We start from the raw sequence: 25,547 nt of genomic DNA, 5'->3' as shown, positions 1-25,547 counted from the left end.
TTTTTTTTACCACTAATAAAAGCTTGCCTCAAATTTTTTTTATCGGTAGGTGTTTTTATTGAAAAAATAATTACACTTTTTTCTTAGTGCATGAGGTATTTAACCTTTACTAGTATTTATGATTAGTATTGCATTTATGGATTTAATATTATCGCTATAAAGAACAGTATTCTAGATATATTAATTTTAATACGGTCCACTGTGCACGAAACAATATTTTACACTTGGTTTATGACCTTGACATCGATTATTCCAAGCAACCCATGCGCTGAAGCCTTGTATGCGACGGATATACTTTGCACATGCTACCGAGAATCGGATATCGTTGCTCAACAACAGCCTACAAGGAAGACGACACGAATCAATAGATGGCCGCCCATCAGACGGTTTGCACCAGTAACGATCGTTGATTTGAAAAAGTCCCCAATCGACCGAACCATCCACGTTCGATGGATTTATAGCTTTAGTGTTGAAAGAGCTCTCGCCTTCGACCAGGCACATCCAATCGTCTAGTTCGTGGAAGGGCATGCCCAGGCGATAAAGTTTACGGGCCAATATACATTTTTTATAAATACGAGCTTGAGTTTCTGAGAAAAAACTATCAAATATGACTATAATTGTGATACAATTTACAAAAATTTTGTTACGAAAGTGCATCGTTCTGTTAAAATTTACTTAAATTAACAGACACACAGTTAGACAGAAATGTTTTGCCCGACTTCACAGGATTGGATAATTTATTTCACTGTAAGTTATATTAATGCCATTTACTTTTTATACTAATGCGTGAAAATTAATTATTTACTATTTGAATTGAAGTTCAATAAACATGATTGGCATCTTCAACATCCACGCGCCAGATTTGATACACTTAAGTTGTGAATGTGCCGTGTAGGAAAATCTAAACTGAAGTAATTGACGGTCGCAGTCTTTTAATGTTATCTTTGAAAATTTTTCTCTCTAGCGAGTATCAATGAAGTGCAAAATCAAAAAAATATAGTGTATTGCTCTAAAATTATGTCTCAAGGAGCATTACTTTATTGCTCATTTTGGATGCATAATTGTTTTTTTCTAAACTAGTAATAGTGGAGTATAAAACCGAAAAATCTCGGTTACTGCTACGAGATCATGTTGAAGGGAGTATTCTTTTGTTCCTCAATTTGAGAGATATCTCTTCAAGTTCTAGTGGGTAGTTCCAGTACTGGTGCGCTTCTAGTACATTTAGACCCAGTACTGGTTCGCGATAAATCTCTTTTGCATGCAAACAACTGGCGAATTTAACATGGCGATGTCCTAGGAATTGCCAATTGCCCTCGGCTGCATCCCTTTTTCGATAGTCCTAAATTCTATAGTTCCGAACCAGTTTTAAAATCAACAAGACGAAAGAAAAAAGTATCACGATTTTTCAATCTTTTCGGTTCTTCTGAGTGTGCGATTTTATGTAAATTATTTTCGAAGAAATGTGTTTTCAATTTTAGCCCAGTAAAATAAAAACTTTTCTTAAGAAAAATTTTTGATGCAGTTTACTTCTATTTGACACGTAGATCATGGATCCACAGTCTTGCCCCTAAATTTCATTTGTCCGCCATCATGGATTTAAGTTTTTTTTTGGTTTTTTGCGATTTGCAAACTTATTTTGCATTTATCGTAAAAAATGGTTAAATACAAATATGTAGAGAATTTAATTACCCACATTTGTTATATAGAAGGTTGTTTAAAAGTAGATTGTTTTTATTGTAAAAACTTAACAAAAACTGCGAAAAAATTTTACGTTGTCACGGTTTTTGCCATTTTTTTACAATTTCTGTTGAAAGTACATAGCATATTGAAATTCAAAAGCTGTAGAGAATTTAATTTTTCACAACTTTTACACCTACATTTTTTTTTTGTACGACGCTTAGATCACGGCCGAGAACGTGCCAAACATAGCGATTAGCCCAGTAAAATTAGATAAATTTGGTAGGAAAAAAATAAAAAATTTGTAACAGCGATTTTTTGATGCAGTTTACTTCTATTTGACACGTAGATCAAGGATTCACAGTTTCGCCCCTAAATTTTATTTGGCAACATTCTGCCATCTTGGATTTTATTTTTTTGGGGTTTCTTGCAATTTGCAAGCTTATTTTGCATTTTTCGTAAAAATAGTTAAATACAAATATGTAGAGAAATGAGTTTTACGGCGTATTCCGTGCAACGCTATGTTTATCGCGTTGCCGGCCGTGATCCAAGCGTCGTATAAAACAAATGTAGGTACATACAAGAATTGTGGGGAATGAAATTCTCTATAACTTTGGAATTTCAATATGCTTCAACAGAAATTGTCAAAAAATTACAAAAACCGTGACCATGTAAATTTTTTCGCAGTTTTTGCTAATTTTTTTTACAAAAAATTTCTTTTTTTTTAAAAAACCTTCTACATAAAAAATGTGGGAAATGAAATTCTCTACATATGTATTTGTATTTTAAACGAAAAATGCAAAATAAGCTTGCCAATTTCAAAAAACCCCAAAAAAAAATAAAATCCAAGATGGCGGAATGTTGCCAAATGAAATTAAGGGGCGAAACTGTGGATCCATAATCTACGTGCCAAATAGAGGTAAACTGCATCAAAAAATCGCTGTTACAAATTTTTTTAAAAATTCCTACCCAAAAATAGCAATTTAAGTTTCTCCGTATGAAAAAGATATTGCATATTGTACACGCCATTTAATAATTTATCATTTTTCTACAGTGCCTTTAATAAAAAAAATCTTATCAAAAGAGTTAATTGATCCAATCGTGGTGATTTAAAATGAGTGTCTATTTGAACTGTACTTGAAAACTGAAGAGGTTTCTAAGAACCTGTACACTTTCAATTTCGACAAATCTTCTTTAACCCATGCTGAAAAGAATATACATGTGGATATGTATACATAACTATGTATGTACCCTGTGGGGGAAAATCTCTAGTTCTGAACTGGTGCGCGTCTAGTACATTTAGACCCAGTACTGGTTCGCGATAAATCTCTTTTGCATGCAAGCAGCTGGCGAATTAAACATGGCGATGTCCTAAGGAAGTGTCAATTGCCCCCCCCCTGCATCCCTTTTTCGTTAGTTCCGAACTACTCCTATATTCTATAGTTCCGAACCAGTTCTAAAATCGACAGACGAAAGAAAAAAGTATCATGATTTTTCAATCTTTTTGGTTCTTTAAGTTATTTTGAAAGAAATGTGTTTTCAATTTGAAACTAAATTTGTTTGAATGATTGTAAGAAATGTACGTTTACATACCTTTAGCTGTAGCTGAGTTTGCAGAGGTGCTCGCTGTTATTTGTTAGATTCCAGACGGTCCCAAGATGTTGAAATGTTAACACAAACTTTGGTTTTGTATTACCAAGCTATAAAAAAGCATCTGCAAGGTGCAGAATAGAAGCGTATTTGAACGAAAAAGCCGCCGAACAACCACACCCTTTTTCTTTAGTTCCGAACTAGTTCTAAGTTCGTCACTTTAGATATAGATAGTGAAAAAAACTGAAATAAATAGTTTTTTAAAAGTACCACTTTTCGCAGATTTTGGACTGGAGGGGATCTAGATCCTATCGGACTAGTTCCTTTTTGGCGATAAAGACCTAGTACGGTGTTTTTGTAGAAAGTTGCCGTAATAATTGTCTCTACGCTTGCCTCGTGTGTGTTCAACAACAAAATTACGTTGGCTCAACACGTTGCTTCAACGATTGCCCCGTGTGTAGTCAGCACAAGGATTTATTCTGAAATTCGATGTTCCATTTTTTTTTTTATTGCTGTATGAAGACGATAAACCAAGCCGACTTTGGTTGAGAAATTGCTATCGATATTATTATCGCTTTTGTTATCGATATTTTTTTCTTAGCGTGTGCTTTTGTTTTTGACTTGGATATGCTCTTAACCATACCACGTATTCTACGTTTAAATTTAGCGGCTGTATCTCCGATACAGCCTGCAGACCAAGACGAAAGCGCCGGACTGTTCCTTTTTTATATTTTTATTTATTTACTTATTTTATTACATTACATATTTGATTATGTGTTTACATGTTGTTTTGTAGGTGGTCTTATATTTGAATTCGCTTAGACATAATATCAAAATGATAATATAAAATTTCGACCGGCTCGACGTCATTTTACACAGCCGTATGAGTTTTGAGGAGATGCCAAATTCAGACAAAGCGGCGTGTAGGCAACTCCTTTTAGTGCTGTCAAAAGCGGCTTTAAAGTCGACAAACAGGTAGTGAGTGTCGATCCTTTTCTCGCGAGTCTTTTCCAAGATTTGGCGTATTGTGAATACCTGGTCTATGGTGGATTTGCCAGGTCTAAAGCCACACTGATATGGCCCAATCAGTTCATTGACAGTGGGATTCAGTCTTTCACACAAAAAAAAGAAGGCTGATCCCGCGGTAGTTGGCGCGAATGACGGGGTCACCTTGTGGATTGGGCACAGCACACTTTAATTCCAGTCGTCGGGCATACGTTCATCTGACCATATTCTGACCAAGAGTTGATGCATGCACCTCATCAACTCCTCGCCATCGTCCGTGAATAGCTCAGCTGGCAGGCTGTCAGCTTCAGCAGTTTTTTTTTTCTTTTTCAGCCGCGTTATTGCTAATCGTACCTCGTAATAATCAGGCGGTGGAACGTCGACTCCGTCATCATCGACTACGGGCTCGGGTTCTTCTTCTCTACAACTTTCCGTGCTGCTACCATTCAGTTGGGCGGAGAAGTGTTCCCTCCATAATTTAAGTACGCTCTGAACATCGAAACCTTCCGCAAGTCGCCTAGCTCTTTGGTAAAATTTTCGGGCATTCTTCCTGTTGGCCAGCATTTCAAGCTCTTCGCACTCACGTATTTTGGCCTCTCTCTTCTTATTGCGGCAAATATGTCTCGCTTCCCTCTTTAGATCCCTATAGCGGTCCCACATAGCGCGCGTTCCGCCCGATCGTAGCGTGGCCCTGTAGGCGGCCTCTTTTTTCTCTGCAGCTTCCTTATACTTCTCATCATACCAGTTGTTCTTTCGGGCTCGCTGAAATCCGACAACTTCTTCGGCGGCGGTACTTAATGAGCGGGAAATGTGGTTCCACTGGTCGCATATGTCGGTTTGTTTAAGAGTGCTCTCTGAGAGCAGGTGTGAGAGTCGAGTAGCGGAAGCGCTGGCTGTCTGTTGTGATTGCAGATTTTCGACGTTAGTTCCTTGCATATTTCGGCGCACATTTTTTGCTGAACAGAGGGGGGTGCGTATCTTGGCTGCAAGAAGATAGTGGTCGGAGTCGATGTTTGGGCCTCGGAGTGTCCGTACGTCTAAAACACTGGAAGCGTGCCTTCCGTCTATCACAACATGATCGATTTGGTTTCTCGTCTTTCGATCCGGAGGGAGCCACGTAGCTTGATGGATCTTTTTATGCTTGAACCTAGTATTGCATACTACCATGTTGCGGGCCCCGGCGAAGTTGATCAGCCTCAATCCGTTGTCGGACGTTTCATCGTGGAGGCTAAATTTTCCGACGATGGTTCCAAAGATCCCTTCTTTGCCCATCCTGGCATTGAAGTCGCTAAGCACGATTTTGATTTCATGACGGGGGCAAGCGCTCATAGAAGAGATCCTTGGATGCCTCATCATTCTCTTCCGTCGGGGCATGGGCGCAGATGAGCGGGAAGTTGAAGAATCTCGCTTTGATGCGGATTGTGGCTTGACGCTCTTCCTAAGGGGTGAACGACAGTACTCGGCGACGGAGTCTCTCTCCCACCACAAATCCAACTACGAATTTACGCTCCTTTACATCTCAGCTGTAGTAGACGTCGCAAGGCCCCAGACATTGCTTGCCTTGCCCCGTCCAACGCATTTCTTGGATGGCGGTGAAGTCAGCTTTTGTCCTTACGAGGACATCAACCAGCCGGGCAGAGGCACCTTCTCCATTAAGGGTGCGGACATTCCAGGTTCATGCCCTCAAATCGTAGTCCTTTAAACGTTTGCCGTGGTCGTCATCATAAGGGGGGGTCTCATCCGAGGCTTTGCCTTGCTTCTTCACTGGAAGTGGTTTTGAGATGGCGGGCCCCAAACCCATCGCACAATCCATTGCTGGGAGGCGGTGGTTTCGCAACCAAATACACGTTTATATAGCGAGCCGCTTGATCCAAGCAGACATCCGCTTGCAGCCGCACCTACTGGTGGATAGGCGCTGCAGACTTCAGTGAGCCCTTAAACCTAATAAGTCGGAGTGGCCCCACCGTAGCTCCCTCTCTTTCTGCTGTGACCCAAGGCTCCACTCGGATTGGTTACCGCATCTTGCACATGGGTTGCTCACGTTGCCCAGAGTGCGTGAACGAGGACGCAAGAGTCGGGATTGAATATAGTAATCTTCCTACACTTTCCAGTCGCAGGCAAATGCTTGGTACAGTTTTTATATTTAAATTACTAAAGGGCCATATACATAAGACTTTCCTCGCTTTGCTTGACAGTTCAAACTTTGACAACAAAGCGTGAAACCCAGAAGGTATGCTACAATAAACGCTTTGACAGCTTTTGCGTTCTCCTTTTCCTCCATATTTTTCATCTGTAAAATAGATAACATATAATAATATCCATTCTTAATAGCAATAATAATTCCTATTTACCCTATTTTCGTCATTAAATGCAAATGCAAGCGCGCGAGAAAAGATACATGTAGACAGCTGATTGCCAAAGCAGGCAAAAGTTGAGAGTTGCCCAAGATTTTGCTTCGTTTGGCTTTGCTTTGCTTCAAACGTTTTTTATGTGAGCATACTCATGCATATGCCTACATCGATCTTATATGTCAAAGCAAAGAACTATCAAGCAAAGCGAAGAAAGTTGTATGTGAATCAGCCTTAACAGGCTCAATTTCAAGTCCGCTTCTTCTGGGCGAAGTTTGCCTTAATGTTCCCACCCGGGTATCAATATACTTTAGTCCCCTATTTCTGAAAGCTTGTAAAACTAATTTTGAATTGCACGACCCACTCCGTTGCTTATGCCAGGATTTTAACTCTCATTCCAGAATGTTTGATATATCAGATCCGCTTTTCAGCATTAAGAAATCGATACTGTCCTCTCTCAATAAATGAATCATTAAAATAAAGACATAAAAGCGGCTGATGAATTTAGTTCTGTAGCTGAACAGTTCCGTACGTCATGCGGATTGTGCCTCTCGTGCGGATGGGCGGGAATGGAGGGTAAAACCCGTTGGGATTATTATTTATTCTTATCGAAATCTCAAATTTTAAACATTAATTATTACTTTTATAAATTTTTAAAAATAATAGACTGAAATTTATTATTTTAAGGAAAACTTTTATTTTTATTTTAGTTCACTCAAAAATGAGCTAAAGTATTCATTTTATTTTTAACTAAAATTTTTTCCTTCGCATATTCAATATTATTAAAAATGATCAAAATAAGGTATTTATTGTACCTGAAACCTTTTACTTTTAATAACATTTATTGAAAAATACATTCAAATTTATATTCGAAAGTTTGAAATATCTATCTATGTGTTTATTTTTTTTTTAATACTCAAAAAATTTAACACTAATTATTGGAAAATCTAAGGCAGCTACATAAAAATGTGTAATATATTAAAATGTGCTTAAAAGTTTTTTATTGTTTATTCATGAATTCATTTTATTTTTTTATTCGCAAAGTATTGGTTTCGGTCCATAATTAGACTAGTATTTTTCTGTCTATTTTGAACTAGTATGAGACCGGTATATTTCAGACCGAAATCTGACAATTGCCATCTCGTAGGACATCCCCATGTTAAAAATACCAGTTGATTGCATGGAAAAAAGATAGTTGGCTGACTAGTTGGGCATGCGGTCCATACTAGTTGTGAGGTAGTTTACAACTAGTTCATTTGACTACAGGGATATTTCCCCTTTTATATAAAAAAGGTTTTTGGTTGGATAAAATATAAGCTTTTTTTCCAGAGTTCACTGTTTTTCTATACCATTACTTATTGAAGATGTTTTCGTGTATACTTATATATGTATATGTAAGTAAAAAATTTTAGCTACCATTTTCAGCCACTACGACTTTTTTTAGCCCTTTTTTAAAGGAATTTGGCTACCACTAAAAATGATTGGCGGCAACACTGCTTGTCAATGGATATGTAAAAATACCACTACTGATTGGAAATAAAATATCACATAATTGAAGTTGCTCTTTTCCGAAACTCTGACTCAGTTCCAATTTTGTGTACAAAAAATAAATGGAGTATTAGAAATAATAAAATTATTCAGGTAATAAGAAAACGACTCGCCCAGGCGGTTTGCTTTCGGCGGACTCCTTAGAGCGACTGGTATTAAGAAATCGATACGATGGCGATATTACCGACAATAAATTTGTTTCGGAGGGCGACACGTTTTCTTATTACCGGCAACAAAATTTGTTTGGTGGGTACCTTTCAATATTTGTATCAAGATTGAACAACTCAGTGAGAGGGGAGACCAGTATGTTTGCATGTATGTATTTATATAAAAAAATATGTATTGGTTCAAAAATGGTTGGTAGGCACTGTGGCCAATGGTAAAGTTCGTTTACCACCTCTGCACGGTTATAAGCCATGCAGAGTCCGCAAAATGCTCCGGAAGCAGTGTCCGGAGGATGCATCAGACCAGGCCGAGCATACTTTGAAGTGCCATCTAATTAAAACTTAAGAAAGTTCAATTACATGACAGTTGAGAAGTTCATGTGCAAAGATTTCCTAAATTGCATAAAGGAAATTTTTGCACATGCAGCCGTATATAGCATGTATTTAGGCGCCTGGTGTTAGCAGACGCGCCTCAACATGATTTTTCTTATCTTAAATGTATGTACCCAACGGGGCCATAAGCGCTCCATTAGTTCTATTGGAGCGCTCCATATTCAGCCGCAAGCGCTCTCTTCCTAATTTCACACTTCATTGTCATGATTCAATAATACAAGCAGCGTTGCCAGGTTGATGTTTTTAACGTCATTTGGACGTTTTTTGTATCCTGTGGACGTTTGGACGTTCTTTTTGTGTAAAAAAATGAAGTTTTTTAACTTCCCAGTAACTTCTTAATAAATCTTTACAAGTTTTGTGTTTTGCAACAGCTGCTTCAAAAGATATTTATTCTTTGGACACAGATGACTTAAATACGATTCTTGGACTAAGGATCCCGTGTTCAAAGGCTGGTTGTGTAAACTCTTGAGGTTACGAGGCTTATTGTACTTGTAATGTTTGCAATTGCACATTAAATGCTAAATCAGGAAGAGCCGATCTATTGCAACACGCACGTTCGCAAAAGCATCAAAAAAGCTTCGCAGCATAAAAAGTCAGAAAAAAGTAGGCGACTTTTTTAAAAAAATATTAAAAATCAATGCGATTATTTAGCCCATTTAAACTTGCACATTATTGCCCTGAAATTTAATGGGCTATCACTGCATACCCAAAAAAATTCTAAAAAATGTGAATAAAAAGTTAAAAATCTAGCTGGAACTTTGCCGATTTTTTATAATTTTTGCACAAAGTTTGAAATGTGGATTTTATATATACATATAATGAGCTTGGTTTTATGGAAAAATAATAAACATTAAATAATCAAAAGAGAAACAGCCAAAATCGATCAAAATGTTGATGACTTAATCAGCTGATCACAAGTGTATGTATAAAATGATTTTTATATTAACAAATGAATGAATTTTAAATGTGCTTTGTCGAAGTGACATTTTAATATACCTTAAGTACATATGTACCTTTGTATACAATAAAAGTTTAATAAAAACAACTTTCTGTACATTCATTTGAAAGACGTTTTTGGGTAGGAAATGACGTTTTTTTAGACCAAGAGGGACGTTTTCTCATGCCGAAGACCTGGCAACACTGAATACAAATTTCGATAAACTGACAGTTGTCCTGTTGCTTCTTTGCAAATTTACTTGGAAAAAGTGTAGCTTTGCTGCGAAATAGACGTATAAGCTTTTGTGCAATATGTTTATTTGTATATGCATATGAAGCACATTTAAGTGATGAAAACATAAATTTTTTTTAAACTGGATGTTTACATAAAACCCACAGTAGTTTTGTTTTAGTTTTGAGTCCTTTGGCAGTTTTTATACAGCTAAATAGCACATAAATTACATATTTCACGTGGATATATTAATATTTCGTTCAATATTTTCTTTAAAATGCCAGATTTCCTGCGAATACATTAGAATTTACAAAAGGAATTTCACTACTAATTGTCTACTTTGCGTACTTTTCTACTACCATTTTCGCAACAAGGGATTGCATTCTTCCCCTTTCTCTGTCCTTCGTGTATGCCACCTTTTGAAAGGGAGTGTCAAACCGCAGCTGTCAATAATTATCTAACCTTATATTATTGAATCATGCTTCATTTTATTTTAACCATGATAAAAAAAAAGCAAAATGTATTCAACAAAGTGGGATTGAATTTGACTTTGCTCTCAGAGGAACCATCCTATAAAGTCAAATTGAAAAAATTAATCATGAATTTTGAATCGATTGTTTATATTTTTTGACATAATAGTACCTTACAAAAGAGAGCCTACCTGAGTTGTCAATCACACCTTTTTTAATACACTTTGAAAAATAGGAAGGTAGAACCGCTGAGAGGAATTTTTCAAATTATTGACGTTTGCAAGCAATTTAATTTTAAAATTTAATCACAAACTCACAAACTCATTCTCATTTTCAATCTCAAACAACAACAACTTTGAACAATTCCCTTTTTTACTCTCAATGTTATACGATTTTAAAATGTTGGCAAACTTCAAAAAAAAAAAATCATGGCCGACGCATTGAGAGAACGGTTTTACCTTACTATGCTTTTATAATGATTTTAACATTGTGTGTCACTACTAATGACTCATTAGAAAGAAGCGCTCCCTTGTTCCTCCCACAGAAGCCCTTAGCGTTTTTGTAAACCAGTTGATGGCTTTATTAAGTGTACTTATTGTTTTCTTTTCTATGCGGTATACATACGAAAATACATACATACACACATACATACATGTTTGTACATAAATTAACTTTTTTTCAAAAGAAAATAGTTATGTTACTACTCAAAATTATATTTATTTCTGAGCATTGTTAGAATTAAAAAAAAATATTTTTTACTTTGTTTTTGTACTGCTCCGTACTTGCTCCTTTGGGGAGCAGCTAACTTTCAGTCCCGTTGGGTATGTACATATATATATGTACATATGTATGTATATGTATCAAAAATAACAAAATATTAGTTTTAAAAATAAGTTTTAAAATTTCAAACAGTAATCATTGCAAAAACAGTTCACATTTCCAGTCTTAATCACGCCTTATTTGGCTCACCCACAGTCAACGGGTCGATAGTCACCTGCTCTGTAGGTACTTGATAACCACTCTTTGGCAAGTATTGCTTTTTACGCGATCGCGGCCGTACCAACATGTGAAGCACACACGCCGTAAACGCAACTATCGCGAAGTAGAAAAAGCTCTGTCGACCTCCGTAGCGTTTGAAAACTAAGCCACCTACTAGTGACCCGATAGAGAAGCCAAGACCATCATCCATGCCAGCCATTAGGCCCTGTACTGTAGCCGATGTGCCAAGTGGCGCCACAGCCGATGCATAGGCCACAATGCAAGTGTAACACAGCGCGTAGGTACTGCCTTGGAAGAACAATTCTACACCCACTAAGTACCAGGGATTTGGTATCCAAGAAATGAGTGCAAGACGCATTGCATAGAAGAAGAAGCACATGGTCATACAATGTATATAGCCCAGCTTTTTGATTATTTTGCCACTGTAGAAAAAGAAAGGCACTTCTCCGGCGAGACATTCGGCAGCAACAACGCAGCCTTCGATAAGTTTAATCTGAGACATATAGCCCGTTTCAGCGGCTACCTCTTCGAGATGCCAGAACATAAAGTATATGATGAATGAATCAATTATACCGGCAATTGTAGCAAACACCAAAAATATAGCAATAGCGGGATGGCTGATCAAGTTCCAAACGTCCTTAAAAATAGACTCCGACGAAGATAGCTTTGGCAATTTTAGCTTGGAAACGCTTATCAAATCGAAGCCACTGAAGATGAGCATGACGACCAATGCAGGAGTGAAACTCTTAAACGCCTCTGTGGTCCAAAGATTTACGGCAATCCCAGCTAACAGGGCAGAGGCACCAAAACCTATGGTGCCCCAAACTCGTTGAGCTCCATACTTGCCCTCTTCCGACTCGCCAAGCATATCAAAGCATATGGCATCCGAAATCGAATTGACTACATTAAAACCAATCGTTCCTAAGCACATAAAGGTAACAAACAGCCAAAAGGTGGGGGTTGAATAAATGCAGTCCGTTTGTAAACTCTGGTCGAAATGGCACAAAATGTTGGAATTGGGTTTGATGCTTGCTGCTTTGTTGTTAGTAGATGAAGCAAGGCACATATGAGAATCGACTGGTGCTATCACATTGCTGGACAAATTTAGCTGGCGAGCAAACTTCGTTGAAGTAGCCGTAAAATGCGCACCAAATTCGGTACTGTTGGCCGATTCAAATGAACAGCGGGCTGTGCGAGATGCGGAACACAGCGCAAAAGACGTCAATACCTATGGAGGAAGAGAGGAAAAGTCGTTTAATGACTAAATTGTAAATATACGAGTATGTATGTATATATATGTGCATATAAAGACGAATTTACTTTGTATTATGTATGCATTTCTAATTGATGTTTTATTGTTCTTAATTAGTTTTGGAAGTTAAGCTCTAAGTACCAGGTTGACCGAGCTTTGCCCGGAATGCATATACTCGCTAAAGTTTTCAAGGTTTGGATATCAATATCAATATTTCGATAGCTTTAAAAAATATTTTTGAAACAAACAAAAAAAATTTGGATTTCGATATCTATTAAGTGCATTTCTTACTCCAAAATTTAAGTTGCTACCCTATTCCGAAATACGCTGGAATGAATAGTACATATCTTGAGCGTATATATACTGTGTATACATAAACAAAAAATGCTGATGAAAATTAATAAAATAAAAATGTGTATTACATAGAAGCGTGGGAACCCTGATCGAAAATATTTTCTTACCAAAGTTCTCAACAATACCTTTTATTTGATATCCATATTGCGATGTTTTAGATAAATTGTGTAGAATCGAAAATAAGTGGCAACCTTACACTACTATCCTCAGGGATACCACTTTGTATATAGGCAAAGCATTGTTTAAGAACCTTCTCTTGGTACCCATGAATAATTATATTTTATCTTTTTTTCTACACAAAAATTTAAATAAATATGCGACTCAAAATATGCGGAAACCCTATTAAAAATAGTTTTGAATTAGGGATCTTTAAAATACCTTCCATGTGCTGAATATTTTGAAGTTTTTACATAATTCGTAACTAATTTCGAATAGGTGGCAACCTTATACGAGTCTTCTCGGAGATAATGCCTATTCATATAACCTTAGAATACAAAACATTATCTGTGTACAAAATTTCATGAAAATCGTTAGAGCCGTTTCCGAGAACCCCATGGATATATATACATATATATATACTAGTGAACCCTTATGGCGTTAAGACGCCAAAATTAAATTTAACTTTTTAAACAGATGGCAACACTATTCAAAAACCTTAATAAATATTGCAAATGTTTCAAGTAAATTCGTCCAGCCCTTTCTGAACGAAGAGGGGTCACACATGGCGTCGGTTTTTCAAAAATCAAACCACCCTGTATCGCCAAAAAAGTCGTAACTTTAAAAAATAAATCCTTTATGCACATTTAGAATGATCTGATCTGATAACGAACACATAAAAGATCCATAACAAAAAAATTATTTATTTAAAAAAATTAACTAAAACTAATTTTTCGGTATATTATGGGTTTATGCGAAAGAACAAATATTCCCATTAGTTATGGAACACGATTTCATCATGGGACTGTCTTCGCAGTAGCGCATCCTGTTGCGCACCGAGACGGCTGATAACACAATTATCGAACTTTATCGTTGAATAAAAATCGAATAGATGGCAACCCGAAAAAAAATATTTTCAAACTAAAGTTTTATTTAAACTATTTCTATTTCTTTTGCCACCCATATTTGTAAAAGCTAAATAAATTAGGCTTTTCAAACCGCTGATTTAGTTTTTGAAATGAATTGAATCTAATTTTTTAAAGGAGGCAACTCTTTTCATTACACATCTGCAACCAAGCCTTTTAATTTGACACCTCATTTTTAAAATCGAGCGAAGGATGGGGATATGATGGCATTGATATATAAATAATTTCAACTTGATTTTTTAAAAGGGTACCACTCCTTTCGGAAAAGTAAAACCCTATTGCACATCTACACAACAAGCCCTTTAATTTAATACCTCACTTTTGAAAATCGTACAAACGGTTCAGATCTGATGATCTGGACAAAAAGTCTTTTCGCGTTTTATATATATATAGATATAGTTAAGTTCGACTTTTTCAAAAAGCGGCAGCCCTCTTTAAAAGTAGTCCATCCATATTGCGATATTCTTAAATATTCTTTGCCTAACATTGCTATACATATTTTAATTAACTGATGAATTAAGTTGAATTTTATTGATTAAACATGTGGCAACCCTACTAAATGTAGTCCATTCGATTGAGACTCATATTTTAATAATTCATTTCACTTATTTAATAATTTGAATTTAATTTTTAAACAGGTGGGAACCCTCTTCCCACACCTCAAAAATAATTTAATAATTCTTTTAACTTATTTAATAATTCGAATTTAATTTTTAAACAGGTCTTCCAACACCTCAAAAATATTTTTTGTGTTCAAACTGAAGTCTTTTTAACATTCTTTCGTTTGACATCATTATTTAGACATTTCATATAACTTGTGGATAAGTTAACTAAATTCGACATTGCAAGCAGGTGGCAACCCTCTTCAAAATATTTTCAAACGGATACCTTCTGAAGCCCCTTTCGTTATGCATCCATATGTTGAATCATATTTCTCCTAACTACTTTCCTTAATTCAAATTGAATTTAATTTTTTGAAGAGGTGGCAACCAGTGATCGGACTTAAAAAAATTATGTGTTGTAGAATCAGGAAAAAAATGTGGCAGATTTCAAAAAAATGTGGTATATCTCAGGTTTTGGATCAAACTTTGTACTAAAATTGAAAAAATTCGGTAAGGTTTCACCTAAATTGAGAACTTTTTAATTAGACTCTAAAAAAAAACTAGTTTTAGTATAATAAAGTGCAAGATTGAAGTTGCTAAAAATTGCGTTGAGTTTTAGCAATTTTTTTCCTTGACTGTGTAAAGCAGGTTCCCTTCATATTAAGATATTTTTCGAACATATTTTAAAAGATCTCTGCAACCTTGCGGAGTGCTGCCAACTTTTCTTTTTATCACAGCTAATTAGGATTTGCCGATTTTGACAATGCTCAAGTAAAAGTAAACAAGGCCTCAGAAACCTTAGATGCACTTATATTTGCTAATACTTTCCCAAAATTCGCCGTTTTTTGACATTTTCTCTATTAATTCTTTTTATAAATCATATATTTTGCAATTTAACGCAATAAAACCACGTTTCTTGTCGAAAAATTGATTACTGAGAAAATTTACTATTTTACAGCTTATTTTATTCGGCTTTGTTTACTTTTACTTGAGAAATCTATATCGTCGCCGGGAATGCGGAATCTTGTATTATATCTTTCTTGTTACCATAAAAGTGTTTAGTGTTGGACCATTTTTGCTCTTAAAATTACGAAAATTATGTCAAGCAAAAATAAAACTACTGAAAAACGCGAATATGTGGTAGATTTCAGACCTTGAGTGGTAGATGTGGTAGATGCTCAAAAAAGTGGCAGATCTACCACAATGTGGTAGAAGTCCGATGCGGTGCGGTTATGATGGCATTATTTATTAAATAGTTTATATTCAATTGTTCTACAGGTGGCAACTCTGTTCGAAAAAATAAAACCGGTTTACACATCTACAGGCCAATAGCTTTAGTTTAACACCCCATTTTTGAAAATCGAGCGAACGGTGCAGATCTTTTATCCGGAACAAAAAATCCCTTCGCGTATTATATATATAGATATATATGGGTCATTCCATACAATATTTACACATCAGTGTTAATTGTTTGCAGTTAATAAACTATTTGTCGGAGAAAATAAGTTAACGTATCAAAATGTGCGTCATTACCTCGACTTTCCATGAGAGTGTGAGATAGATTAAAATAAAAACATGTTTGCAATAAAAATTGGCATTTTTTATTTTTTGTATTAACTTCATCATGCTTGATTATTTTGTTCAACCTTAACAGTTGTCAAACTTTATGGAGTAAGTTGTAAAAATTTGAGAATGGAAACACCAAACTTTATGTACGCAGGAATGAAAAAACTCGTAACTTCTACAGTTTTGTTGTTTCCATTCTCAAATTTTTACAGCTTACTCCATAAAGTTTGACAGCTATTCATGTCGAAAAAAATACAAGTCAAAGATGATGAAGTTAATAAAAAGAAAAATAAAAAAAAAAACGATTTTTTAATGAAAATTTTATTTTAATCTATCTCACATTCTCATAAAAAGCCGAGGTAATTCTGCACATTTTGACACCTTAACTGATTTTCTCCGACAAATAGTTTATTAACTGCAAACAATTGAAAAAAGATATATTTCATCACAAAAAAAATATTGAGGTGTAAATATTGTATGGAATGACCCACATATGAGACATTCTTTTTCATATCAGACACCAAATTTGGTGTCACACTTTCGATTGGCTTCAAGTTTTTTTATGGGTTCTATACATGAAATAAGCTAACACGTGTTCGAGGAATTTTTTTTTCGCTTTTTTCTTTGGAGATATTCGTGACTAATCATGTACTCCTTCAAATCGTCATATCTCGGGTTCTGCCAATCGTAGAGACTTCATCTTAACGTCGTTTTAAAGCTAAAGAGACGGGCTTAATATTTCTTTATATAAGACTGTCAAGATTGTCCTAAAGCTAACTTAGCTATTAACAGTTGAACTTTTTGAAGTTGATTTGCATAGTGAAGCCCGGTAAATTAGGGATTTAAAATTATACTATCTTAATCCTTGTTTAATTCCCTATGAAAAACGTGGTTAAAAAAAATTGGGGTTTTTCAAAAACTATTTGTAAAATATTTTTCTTTATGACGAGATGGTTTATTTTGTGAGAAAGAACAATTGTTTTGTAATTTGTTTTCCAAAATTTATTTTGAGATACATATATTTAGTAATAGAAGTAGTTAGTCGCAATAAAATTTTACTTTTTGCAAAGACCCGATGTTTAACACCTTCCCAAATAAATCTTAACATAAGTTTTCGAAAAAATTTACAAAAAATTGTTGATTCTCACAAAATAAACCATCCCGCCATAAAGAAAAATATTTTAAAAAAAGTTCTTGAAAGACCCCTTTATTTTCGAACCACGCTTTTTATAGGGAATTAAACAAGGATTAAGATAGTATAATTTTAAATCCCTAATTTACCGGGCTTCACTATGCAAATCAACTTCGAAAAGTTCAACTGTTAATAGCTAAGTTAGCTTTAGGGCAATCTTGACAGTCTTATATATAGAAATCTTAAGCCCGTTTCTTAGCTTTAAAATGACATTAAGATGAAGTCTATACGATCAGGAGAACCCGAGATATAATGATTTAAAGAAGTACATGATTAGTCAGAATCACGAAAAAATTCAAACTTTGACAGATCATTTCACCAAAGAAAAAAGCGAAAAAAAATTCCTCGAGCACGTGTTAGCTTATTTGATGTTTAGAACCCACAAAAAAATGAAGCGAATTGGAGACATGACAAGATAAATACAAGATATACAAGATTTGCTCGTTTAATTTAATAAGATATCTATCACTGTAGAGAAAACCTCAAATAAACTATTGGGGTATTCACAACGGTGTCGTATTGTTGTGTGTCGTAAACTTTAAACGCCTAAAAAATATATTAAGGGGGTTCGAAAAGTACCATCAAAGTCATATTATGTATTTTCGCAGTGTTAAAAAAATTGTTGGTAAAAGTTCTCTAAACATTTATTTGAGCTTTTAAGGTTTACGACATACAACAATACCACACTTACGACACCATTGTGAATCCCTCATATGTAAATAAATATACTTTTAAGAACTGGTATCGGAACATCACTACTTCTTGTTTGGTGCTTGAGTTCGACGAAGCACGCAGTCGTTTCGCTTCTGTTCCAACTGGCGGCAATTGGAAATGTCACATGAAGCCAAGTCCTTTTCCTCTTGGCCTTGCTAACGCAGAGGAGGCTTCCATTATCCTCTGTTACTACCAGCGGGCTCCAAGTACAGAGGTGGAGGTATGTTCCATCGAAAGATACAGCCAAGCTGGCGGAGCCGCTGTATTTTACATCGCAGCAATATGTTCACGCCGTTGTGAAGATCATACAGCTCATGGTTCTATCGTCTGTGATACTCGCCGTCTCCACCGCGCAAAGGCCTGTAAATCTTACGCAAAATATTTCTCTCGAATACTCCAAGAACAGCCTCATCGGATGTTGTCATTGTCCATGCTTCTGCGCCATATATGTGACTTATAGCGTGCTGTTTTTATACGTAGAGAAATAACTTTACTTCTCATTTGCCCACTCAGTACAAAGAAGAACTTGTTGGCAAGAGTGATTCTGCGCTGCATTTCTGGTTGACATTGTTATCGGTGTTAATGCTGGTTCCCAAACTAACGACATTCTCTCCTTTTTCGAAATTATAACTATCAGCAGATACGAGTACGTCGTCTTGTCCTCATTTACGACCAGAAACCTTCGCTTTGCTTCCATATCTAACCTATAAAAGACAGAACAGTCTACGGAATTTATGTTACCGATGAAGTCGATCAGCCTCAGTCGGTTATCGGACATTTCGAGTTTACCGACAGTAGGGCCAAATACCCCTTTGTGGCCCACCCTGGCACTGAAATCTGCAAGTACGATTTTTATATCATGACGGAGGCTCTCTTCTCGTCCACCGGAGTGAACGGCGGTGGTAGATGTCCCAAGGTCCCATGCATTTATTTGCCTTACCCCGCCCACCGCATTTCTTGGATAGCGGTGAGGTCAGACTTTTTAAAAATTTTAAAAAGTGTACATATTATACGACCCTAATTAATTTAAAGAAGGCTGAGATGTCTACATACATATCTGTCTACATGTATATGTATATGCATGAATATACGCTAGCGGGTTATAAACGTTTTCTATTTGTTCATATGCTTGTTTATTCGGCTAATCTTCAGCTAATTTTCGTTTAGAAATTTAACTCTGACAAATTTTTATTTTTTAAGAATAATGCGAATTTAATATAGAATAGAAATTATCTTTATAATTTAGCTTTAATTTAGCCATTAAGGGTTATTCTAAAGGAAATGCTCATTTAAATATAATATGTATGCTTTTGTTGTGCATATGAAGTTTAGGTTATCTAAAAATTTCGGACCACTATCTTGTTACAGCCAATATACTACGCATCCGCCTTTGTGTAGCAAAAAATTTGCGCCCAACAATGCACAGTGGTTCGAATAGAACAAGCTAGCTGTACAAAATCATTTAGCTAGATTTTCTGACTAACATGGCTGTATCTAATCACATTATGTACATTTTGCCCAATAAAATTGTAATCGGAGCTTATCATCTAATTATAAACATGTATACATATAAGGCCGTATTTAAGGGGGGTTATTTAAATTTGGTTATTTTTTCTTTGTTTAATTGCATAAATTTTTAAGGCACTCGATTGCTACATTTGTACAGATTTGTGCATTTTTATATTGGGCTATTCGCACTAGAACTTGAAGGGAGATCTCCCTGTGTGAGGAATAAAAGAGTACTCCCCTTAACCTGATTTCTGAGCAATAAGAGAGATTTGTCGGTTTTGTACTCCTTTATTACTCGTTTAGGAGTCAAATATGAGATCTCCTAAGCGAGCGACGAAATAATGCTCCCTGAGGCATGATTTGGGAGCAGTAAACGAGATTTCTTGGTTTTGTATTCCTGTCAGTGTTGCCATCTTTTTATTTTCAAAAAGCACCGAAAACTTGGAAAAAAGGCATTTTACCACACTAAAAGCACCAAATTTTTTTTAATCAAGGGATGCTTTTTTCATAACATAATACCGAAGTACTGCACATTGAAACTGGTATATCTCGAGAAAGAAAAATCGAATCGCATCAAACGAAAATGATGCCCTAATTAGAAATGAGCAAACAATTATATGTTTTCATTATATAACCTCAAATATCGCCAAAAACGGTGTTTTTTTGGGCACTTTGAGGTTAGAATATCTCAAAATTCTAGTGCTAGAGCAATTGTAGGGCCAGATTTGGATTCAGCACCAAGAAACGAAGTGTTTCACTCAGGTGGTAAAAAAAACAAAATTTGTACAAATAGAAAAGAAAAAAGAAATACTTAACTTACGTGCGTACTAGCATTTTCAACGCGAATCGAATTTAACAAGGTGGGTTTGCAACTTCAGCTTTTTATCAATCATGGTTGTATTTTAGTCCATTTAAATTTGTAGGTTCTTGTAAATTCGGTGCTGCCACAGCCTTAAATATTTCAAATTATTTCAGGTTTTAACTATCTCGAAGTAATTTTAGTTCAAAAAAAAAGCATTAAAAAGGCACTAGGCACTAAATAATTTTTTTTTGGCGTTTTAATTTTCAAAAAGCACTAAATCTAGTGCTTAAAGCACCAAGTTGGCAACTATGATTCCTGTATTGCTCGCTTAGGAGCTTAATGAGAGATCTCCTAAGCGAGCAATTAAAGAATGCTCCCTGAGACATGATTTGGGAGCAATAAGCGAGATTTGTCGGTTTTGTACTCCGTTATTACTCGCTTAGGAGCAAAAAGTGATGTCTCCTAAGCGATAAATCTAAGAGTATTCTTTTTGATTGATAGATAATTCAAAATTGGTAAATTTGCCCATGCATGCTTCTGGCATAAGGGGGACGATATATCGACAAAGCTAAATATACAGTTAATACATATTTTATGTTTGCAGTATAGGTCGTGAAAGGGTTAAACAAATTTTTTGGACGCAAGAGTTAGTCTCCGTTACGCCATACTTAAGATTTTTGGTTCAAATAGTACGATTTTGAAGCCCTCTTTAATTTCCACAAAAAAAGTTATCCCTTGACATTTTGTGAATTGAGCGACGTTAAGAAAAATTCAACCTGATCCACAACAGAATCCCTAATATATTTAATCAATTCAAATGTCTGCACAATCATACATACCTCTGGATCACAGTCGGTTAGATTTGAAGCTACTAAACTGACATTCCAAATATCTGTTACATCCAAAGCGATTGCATGCGAATTTGATGTTGGTACAAAATAGAAGGTGGCATAAGAAAGCGTCATCAAGAAGATTAGCACAGCGAAAATAAATTTACGGAAGTGCTAAAATGAATAAAATTGGCGGGCTTACTCCTTTAACCGTTTTGTGAATATTTTAATTTTAATCACAAAAAGTTACCGAAAAATAGTCAGCAATATAGCCCACAATCGGTTTCGCTATGACATACATTATAGGTAGGACTGAAGTAATATAACCCATAATATCCGGTGTAATGCCCAACTGTTTTCCATAAACCGATAGCTGTGGTAGAATAGGTCCCATCGCTGACAGCAACAATTGAAGAAATTTGAATTCAAATTAACGAACGTTAAAATAACATAGCCGCATAAAACTTACCCGCCATAAAGAAGAAGAAATGCGCCTTTATTGGCAATAGTCGTTTGTTAACTTTTACCATTATTGCTACACTTTATAAATATTTAGCAGAGGGGGAAATATGCGTGTAACTTTAGTAAATTGTCGGTAAAAATTTACAGCTCAATAACGCCATCCATACGCGTTGCCGATTATTTACTATCTGCATATCCAGTTTCATCTGTCGGTAGTATGTACCCTGTCGTAGACTATCTCAGATTTTAATCGTCTTCGCCTCGATTCTTCAAGTATTCATCCGAAAAATTTGAAACTTTTCTGTAATCTTTTTTTATTGGTATATGTACATAACCCGATAGCCATGTGTCTGCTCCGTCGCCTCTCAACTTTTCAACTAGAATATTGAGTAAGTTAGATAGTCCGTTTAGTTCGTATTCAAGTATGTAGTATTTATACATACGTTATAGTATTTGCACGGAGAACTTATTTACCTGTATTCTCAGACTCGTGCTATTTGCACTCGTGTTATTGCCCTCTGATCGTTGTTAGTTTGAAACCTAAATTATAAATAAATAAACTTATTTAATATTGCATTGTTTTGAACCCAATTAGCAGTTACATACATATGTATGCGTGTATTTACGTAGAAACAGAACAAAAGTTATACATATGAAACCAAAAACACTTAATTTTTCCTGTTATCAGGCTTTTATGGAGTCTTTGCCTCAGAGAATTCTTAGCGTAATAAATTCAAATCTAATCACAGATACATATGTATGCAGAAATTGCTTTAAAATTTACTAATACTAAATATATTTGTATAACACTAAATACAATTGTATGTATGTGAATTAAAATATTGCATGGATTGTTGTGAACATGCTAGCATAGACATTTGATTTCAAATATGTAACAATATATGTAGAATGAAATACAGTTGCGTTCTCAAAGAAAAATTATCTCTTAGGCTTAGGGTATATTACTAAACTTGTTAATATAAAACATACTAGCAGACCCGGTGAACTTCGTCTCGCCCAAAATCATTTTTTTATTTAAACATTTGGGACCGACATTTTCACCAACAATTCACGTTTTCTACGTGGTAAGTGCTGTTCCATTATTTGATTACAAAGGGGTTCGGATACTTTCCTCATTGAAGTAGTAAGAAAATTCGCTTAAGTGCTTTTTCGGTTAAGTGCACAAGTTTTTCGTGCAAAGAAGGATGGGCAGCTAAGCAAAATATACTGTATATATTTTTTTTATGTATGTTACCTACCGCATAACTTTGGTAACCAATTTCAATGCTATCGAAAAGGTAGTGTCTCACAGGTGGTCCCATGCTAATTTGATTAAGATCCGGTCATTGGATCATGAAAAAATTAATGGTACTCCTAAATGTTTATATGAGAATTGAAGTCGGTTGTAGTTTTTGCTTAAAAATATATAATATGTATAGATATACATATGTACATATCGTAATTTAAAGTACAAAAACGCGTATCAAGAAAATGCAAAACCTCGTATGTGAGCTGAGATAATAAAACTTGTCTTATTTCTCTCTTTTATCCCTAGTTATCTCTTTTTCTTATCTCTAAGTATCGATATTTTAGTATGAACAGATAAGGGCTTGATGGCAAGAGCTTCCGACCAAATATCTTTTTTGGCACAAATGTCAGTTACGGGGTTTTGCAGAACCATGATACGCGGTTTTGGCCTTTAACCGCCAATATGTTTATTTGAAAACCACAGTATATGAAAATGTCAATTTTGTGTATAAGTTATATAATAAAGTTATATACATTATTAGTTTCATATTAAACTAATATCTGACTTCAAGTGTTAACTTTTGAAAATTTTTGGAATTAATGCTTCAAGAGAAATTACTTCAAGATTGAGCAAAAACGAGTAAAATGTCCAACCCGTTTTGTTAGAATGCGCCATAGCCTTTTCTTGTAAGCAAGAAAAAGCAATAAGGTAATTCACGATCCGGTGCAAACTGTCTAGCATGGTGCATAGATATCATAAATAACATGATTAGCAATTTTTCTCGTTGTTTGACAGTATGCACCGGTTCGCGAATACCTGTAATTATTTTCTGGTAATGTACATTCATTAGACCATGGCGTAATTAACAGGTGAAGTAATAAAACAGCTTTCTCTCTTTATTTCCTGACATTCGGCTGCCTTACAGGCTTACCTAATATTCACGCACGCCGCCAATTTACTGTCAAAAATTTCTCGTGGGGATAAACAAAATATACTTAATTTTTTTGATATATTTTTATGTTATCATTCTTATGCTAACAGTAAACGTCTCGGATTTTCAACAAATTTTTCGATTGTTTCCTTCTGAATCATCTCGCGGTTTTCGGTAGCGAGTTTTCTATGGTCGCTCATAAGGCATAGTCCAGAAAGCTTTCCTTCTCCTGTTGTGCTTCTGAGCCAGGTTTTGACTCTACGAAGTGTACTAAACGATCGCTCAATAGTCACTGTTGTGCATGGAAAAGCGTTCAAAATGGAAATACACTTATTTATCGCTGTTAGAAATTCGTTTTTTCCCTTTAAATAGATCTACAACTTCAACATCCCTCTTATCTTCTTCGGACCGAAAAACGTCGGTGGTAAAAACGCTGCCGCCACAATTATGGACCATTCCATATGCCTTAGTGAGTTTTAATTTTGACAGCGGTTAACCATCGACCGCTTTACCGTCGCCCGCTGCAATTCTGAGTAGAGCTTTAGTCGAATACAATGGGTGCAATCTAGACAGTAAAAAAACCTGGAGTATTTTCATTGGAAAAGCGTTGTTGTAAAGAGGCTGTTAGTGAATCCAGATACGGTTTTATTATAGACCGTCGCCAACTCCTATATCGGCTGTAATCATACGGGATTTTTTAATTAACTCCGTAGTGACTCCTTCTGCATTCTTGCGATCATTCGTAACCACCTCTAAAATATTTTCAATATGCTGACCAACGGCGATGAGGTCTTGTTATTGTCTTCATTTGCAAATTGTTTGCTGTAGGTTCCAGCAACGTTGAATATTTAGCAATTATCATTAAAGCAATGATGAACATCGGCCTAGTTATAGCAGCACACAATTGCCACGCAGGCTTTCTTGTGGAAAAGTTTCCCTGAATTGACCACTATTCTAAAGCTTCCACAACTTCAGGACAATTTCCTGATAGCCTTATATTTTTCCGACCATCTTGTTTCACACAAACGCGATAAATTAGGATCATAATTCTTGCGTGTCGTCGATTCGCGAAAAAAAGTTTGTCACATCTTTTAGGGTAGAAATAGTATTTCTTATTTCTGGAACCTCGTTTAAGTCATTCACAACAAGATTTAACGGAAGAGGAAGTGTTTTTCTAGTTGGGTTTTCCATCTTGTTCATCACAGAATGGTAAGTGGGTGTTTCATTCAATTCTGTACCAATTCAATGCTTAACGCTGTCCTTACTTCAATGGATTCATCATTAAAACGCAGGCTTTTGTCGAAATTGAGAGCATAATTACGAATTTGATTACGCATAAAATGTTGTCTTTTTTATTTATTGATTTTTGAAATTTTCTCCTTCTTTATATAGCTGTAAGGGGGGAAGGTGGCAGCTGCCCAACCAAATATGATCTGAGAAGAGGATATATAGGCCTTTAAAATGGTATACATATAATAACACTGGACCACAAATTTCAACTTTTTCTCTTTACCAGAAACGCCGTTATGAAATTCTTATGTAAAATCACCCCCTGATTCCGAAAATCAAGGTTATTTTTAATTCTATGGTACCGTTTTTGAGATATTTGCAATTTACCGTTTTTGCAACAAAAAAAAAAA

At 35.5% G+C, this 25,547-nt stretch overlaps 2 protein-coding genes across 10 annotated transcripts in view; both read right to left on the bottom strand.

Annotated features, from left to right (window-relative positions):
* Nucleotides 1-186: 186 nt before the first annotated feature.
* Nucleotides 187-657, bottom strand: LOC118745293 (lysozyme P). The gene has a single exon (XM_036478818.1). The coding sequence runs from the start codon at nucleotides 655-657 to the stop codon at nucleotides 187-189; it is 471 nt and encodes a 156-aa protein (XP_036334711.1).
* Nucleotides 658-11,193: 10,536 nt separating this feature from the next.
* LOC118744842 (major facilitator superfamily domain-containing protein 6) overlaps nucleotides 11,194-25,547 on the bottom strand; it is a 242,387-nt gene continuing 228,033 nt past the window's right edge. For 5 of the 9 annotated variants that reach the window (XM_036478211.1, XM_036478212.1, XM_036478207.1 and 2 more), the window contains exons 2-6: nucleotides 22,202-22,267; nucleotides 21,735-22,104; nucleotides 21,516-21,661; nucleotides 21,275-21,439; nucleotides 11,194-12,590 (exon numbers count right to left, since the gene is read on the bottom strand). In XM_036478211.1, the coding sequence (XP_036334104.1) occupies nucleotides 11,313-12,590; nucleotides 21,275-21,439; nucleotides 21,516-21,661; nucleotides 21,735-21,795 (1,650 nt within the window). In that variant the 5' untranslated portion in view covers nucleotides 21,796-22,104; nucleotides 22,202-22,267 and the 3' untranslated portion in view covers nucleotides 11,194-11,312. Of the gene's footprint in view, nucleotides 12,591-21,274; nucleotides 21,440-21,515; nucleotides 21,662-21,734; nucleotides 22,105-22,170; nucleotides 22,268-25,547 lie in introns of all 9 variants that reach the window. The other 4 variants (XM_036478214.1, XM_036478208.1, XM_036478210.1 and 1 more) reach the window with 1 other exon arrangement.

Source organism: Rhagoletis pomonella, unplaced genomic scaffold (genome assembly GCF_013731165.1).
Source record: "Rhagoletis pomonella isolate Grant_MI unplaced genomic scaffold, Rhpom_1.0 Rhpom_scaffold_00008, whole genome shotgun sequence".
Taxonomy (NCBI): domain Eukaryota; kingdom Metazoa; phylum Arthropoda; class Insecta; order Diptera; family Tephritidae; genus Rhagoletis; species Rhagoletis pomonella.
The sequence above is the reverse complement of the archived record's forward strand: the minus strand, read 5'-3'. Positions and strand labels throughout refer to the sequence as shown.

Bases quoted from the DNA above. Each gene is read 5' to 3' on its own strand.
- LOC118745293 (XM_036478818.1), bottom strand. From the start codon at position 657: ATGCACTTTCGTAACAAAATTTTTGTAAATTGTATCACAATTATAGTC.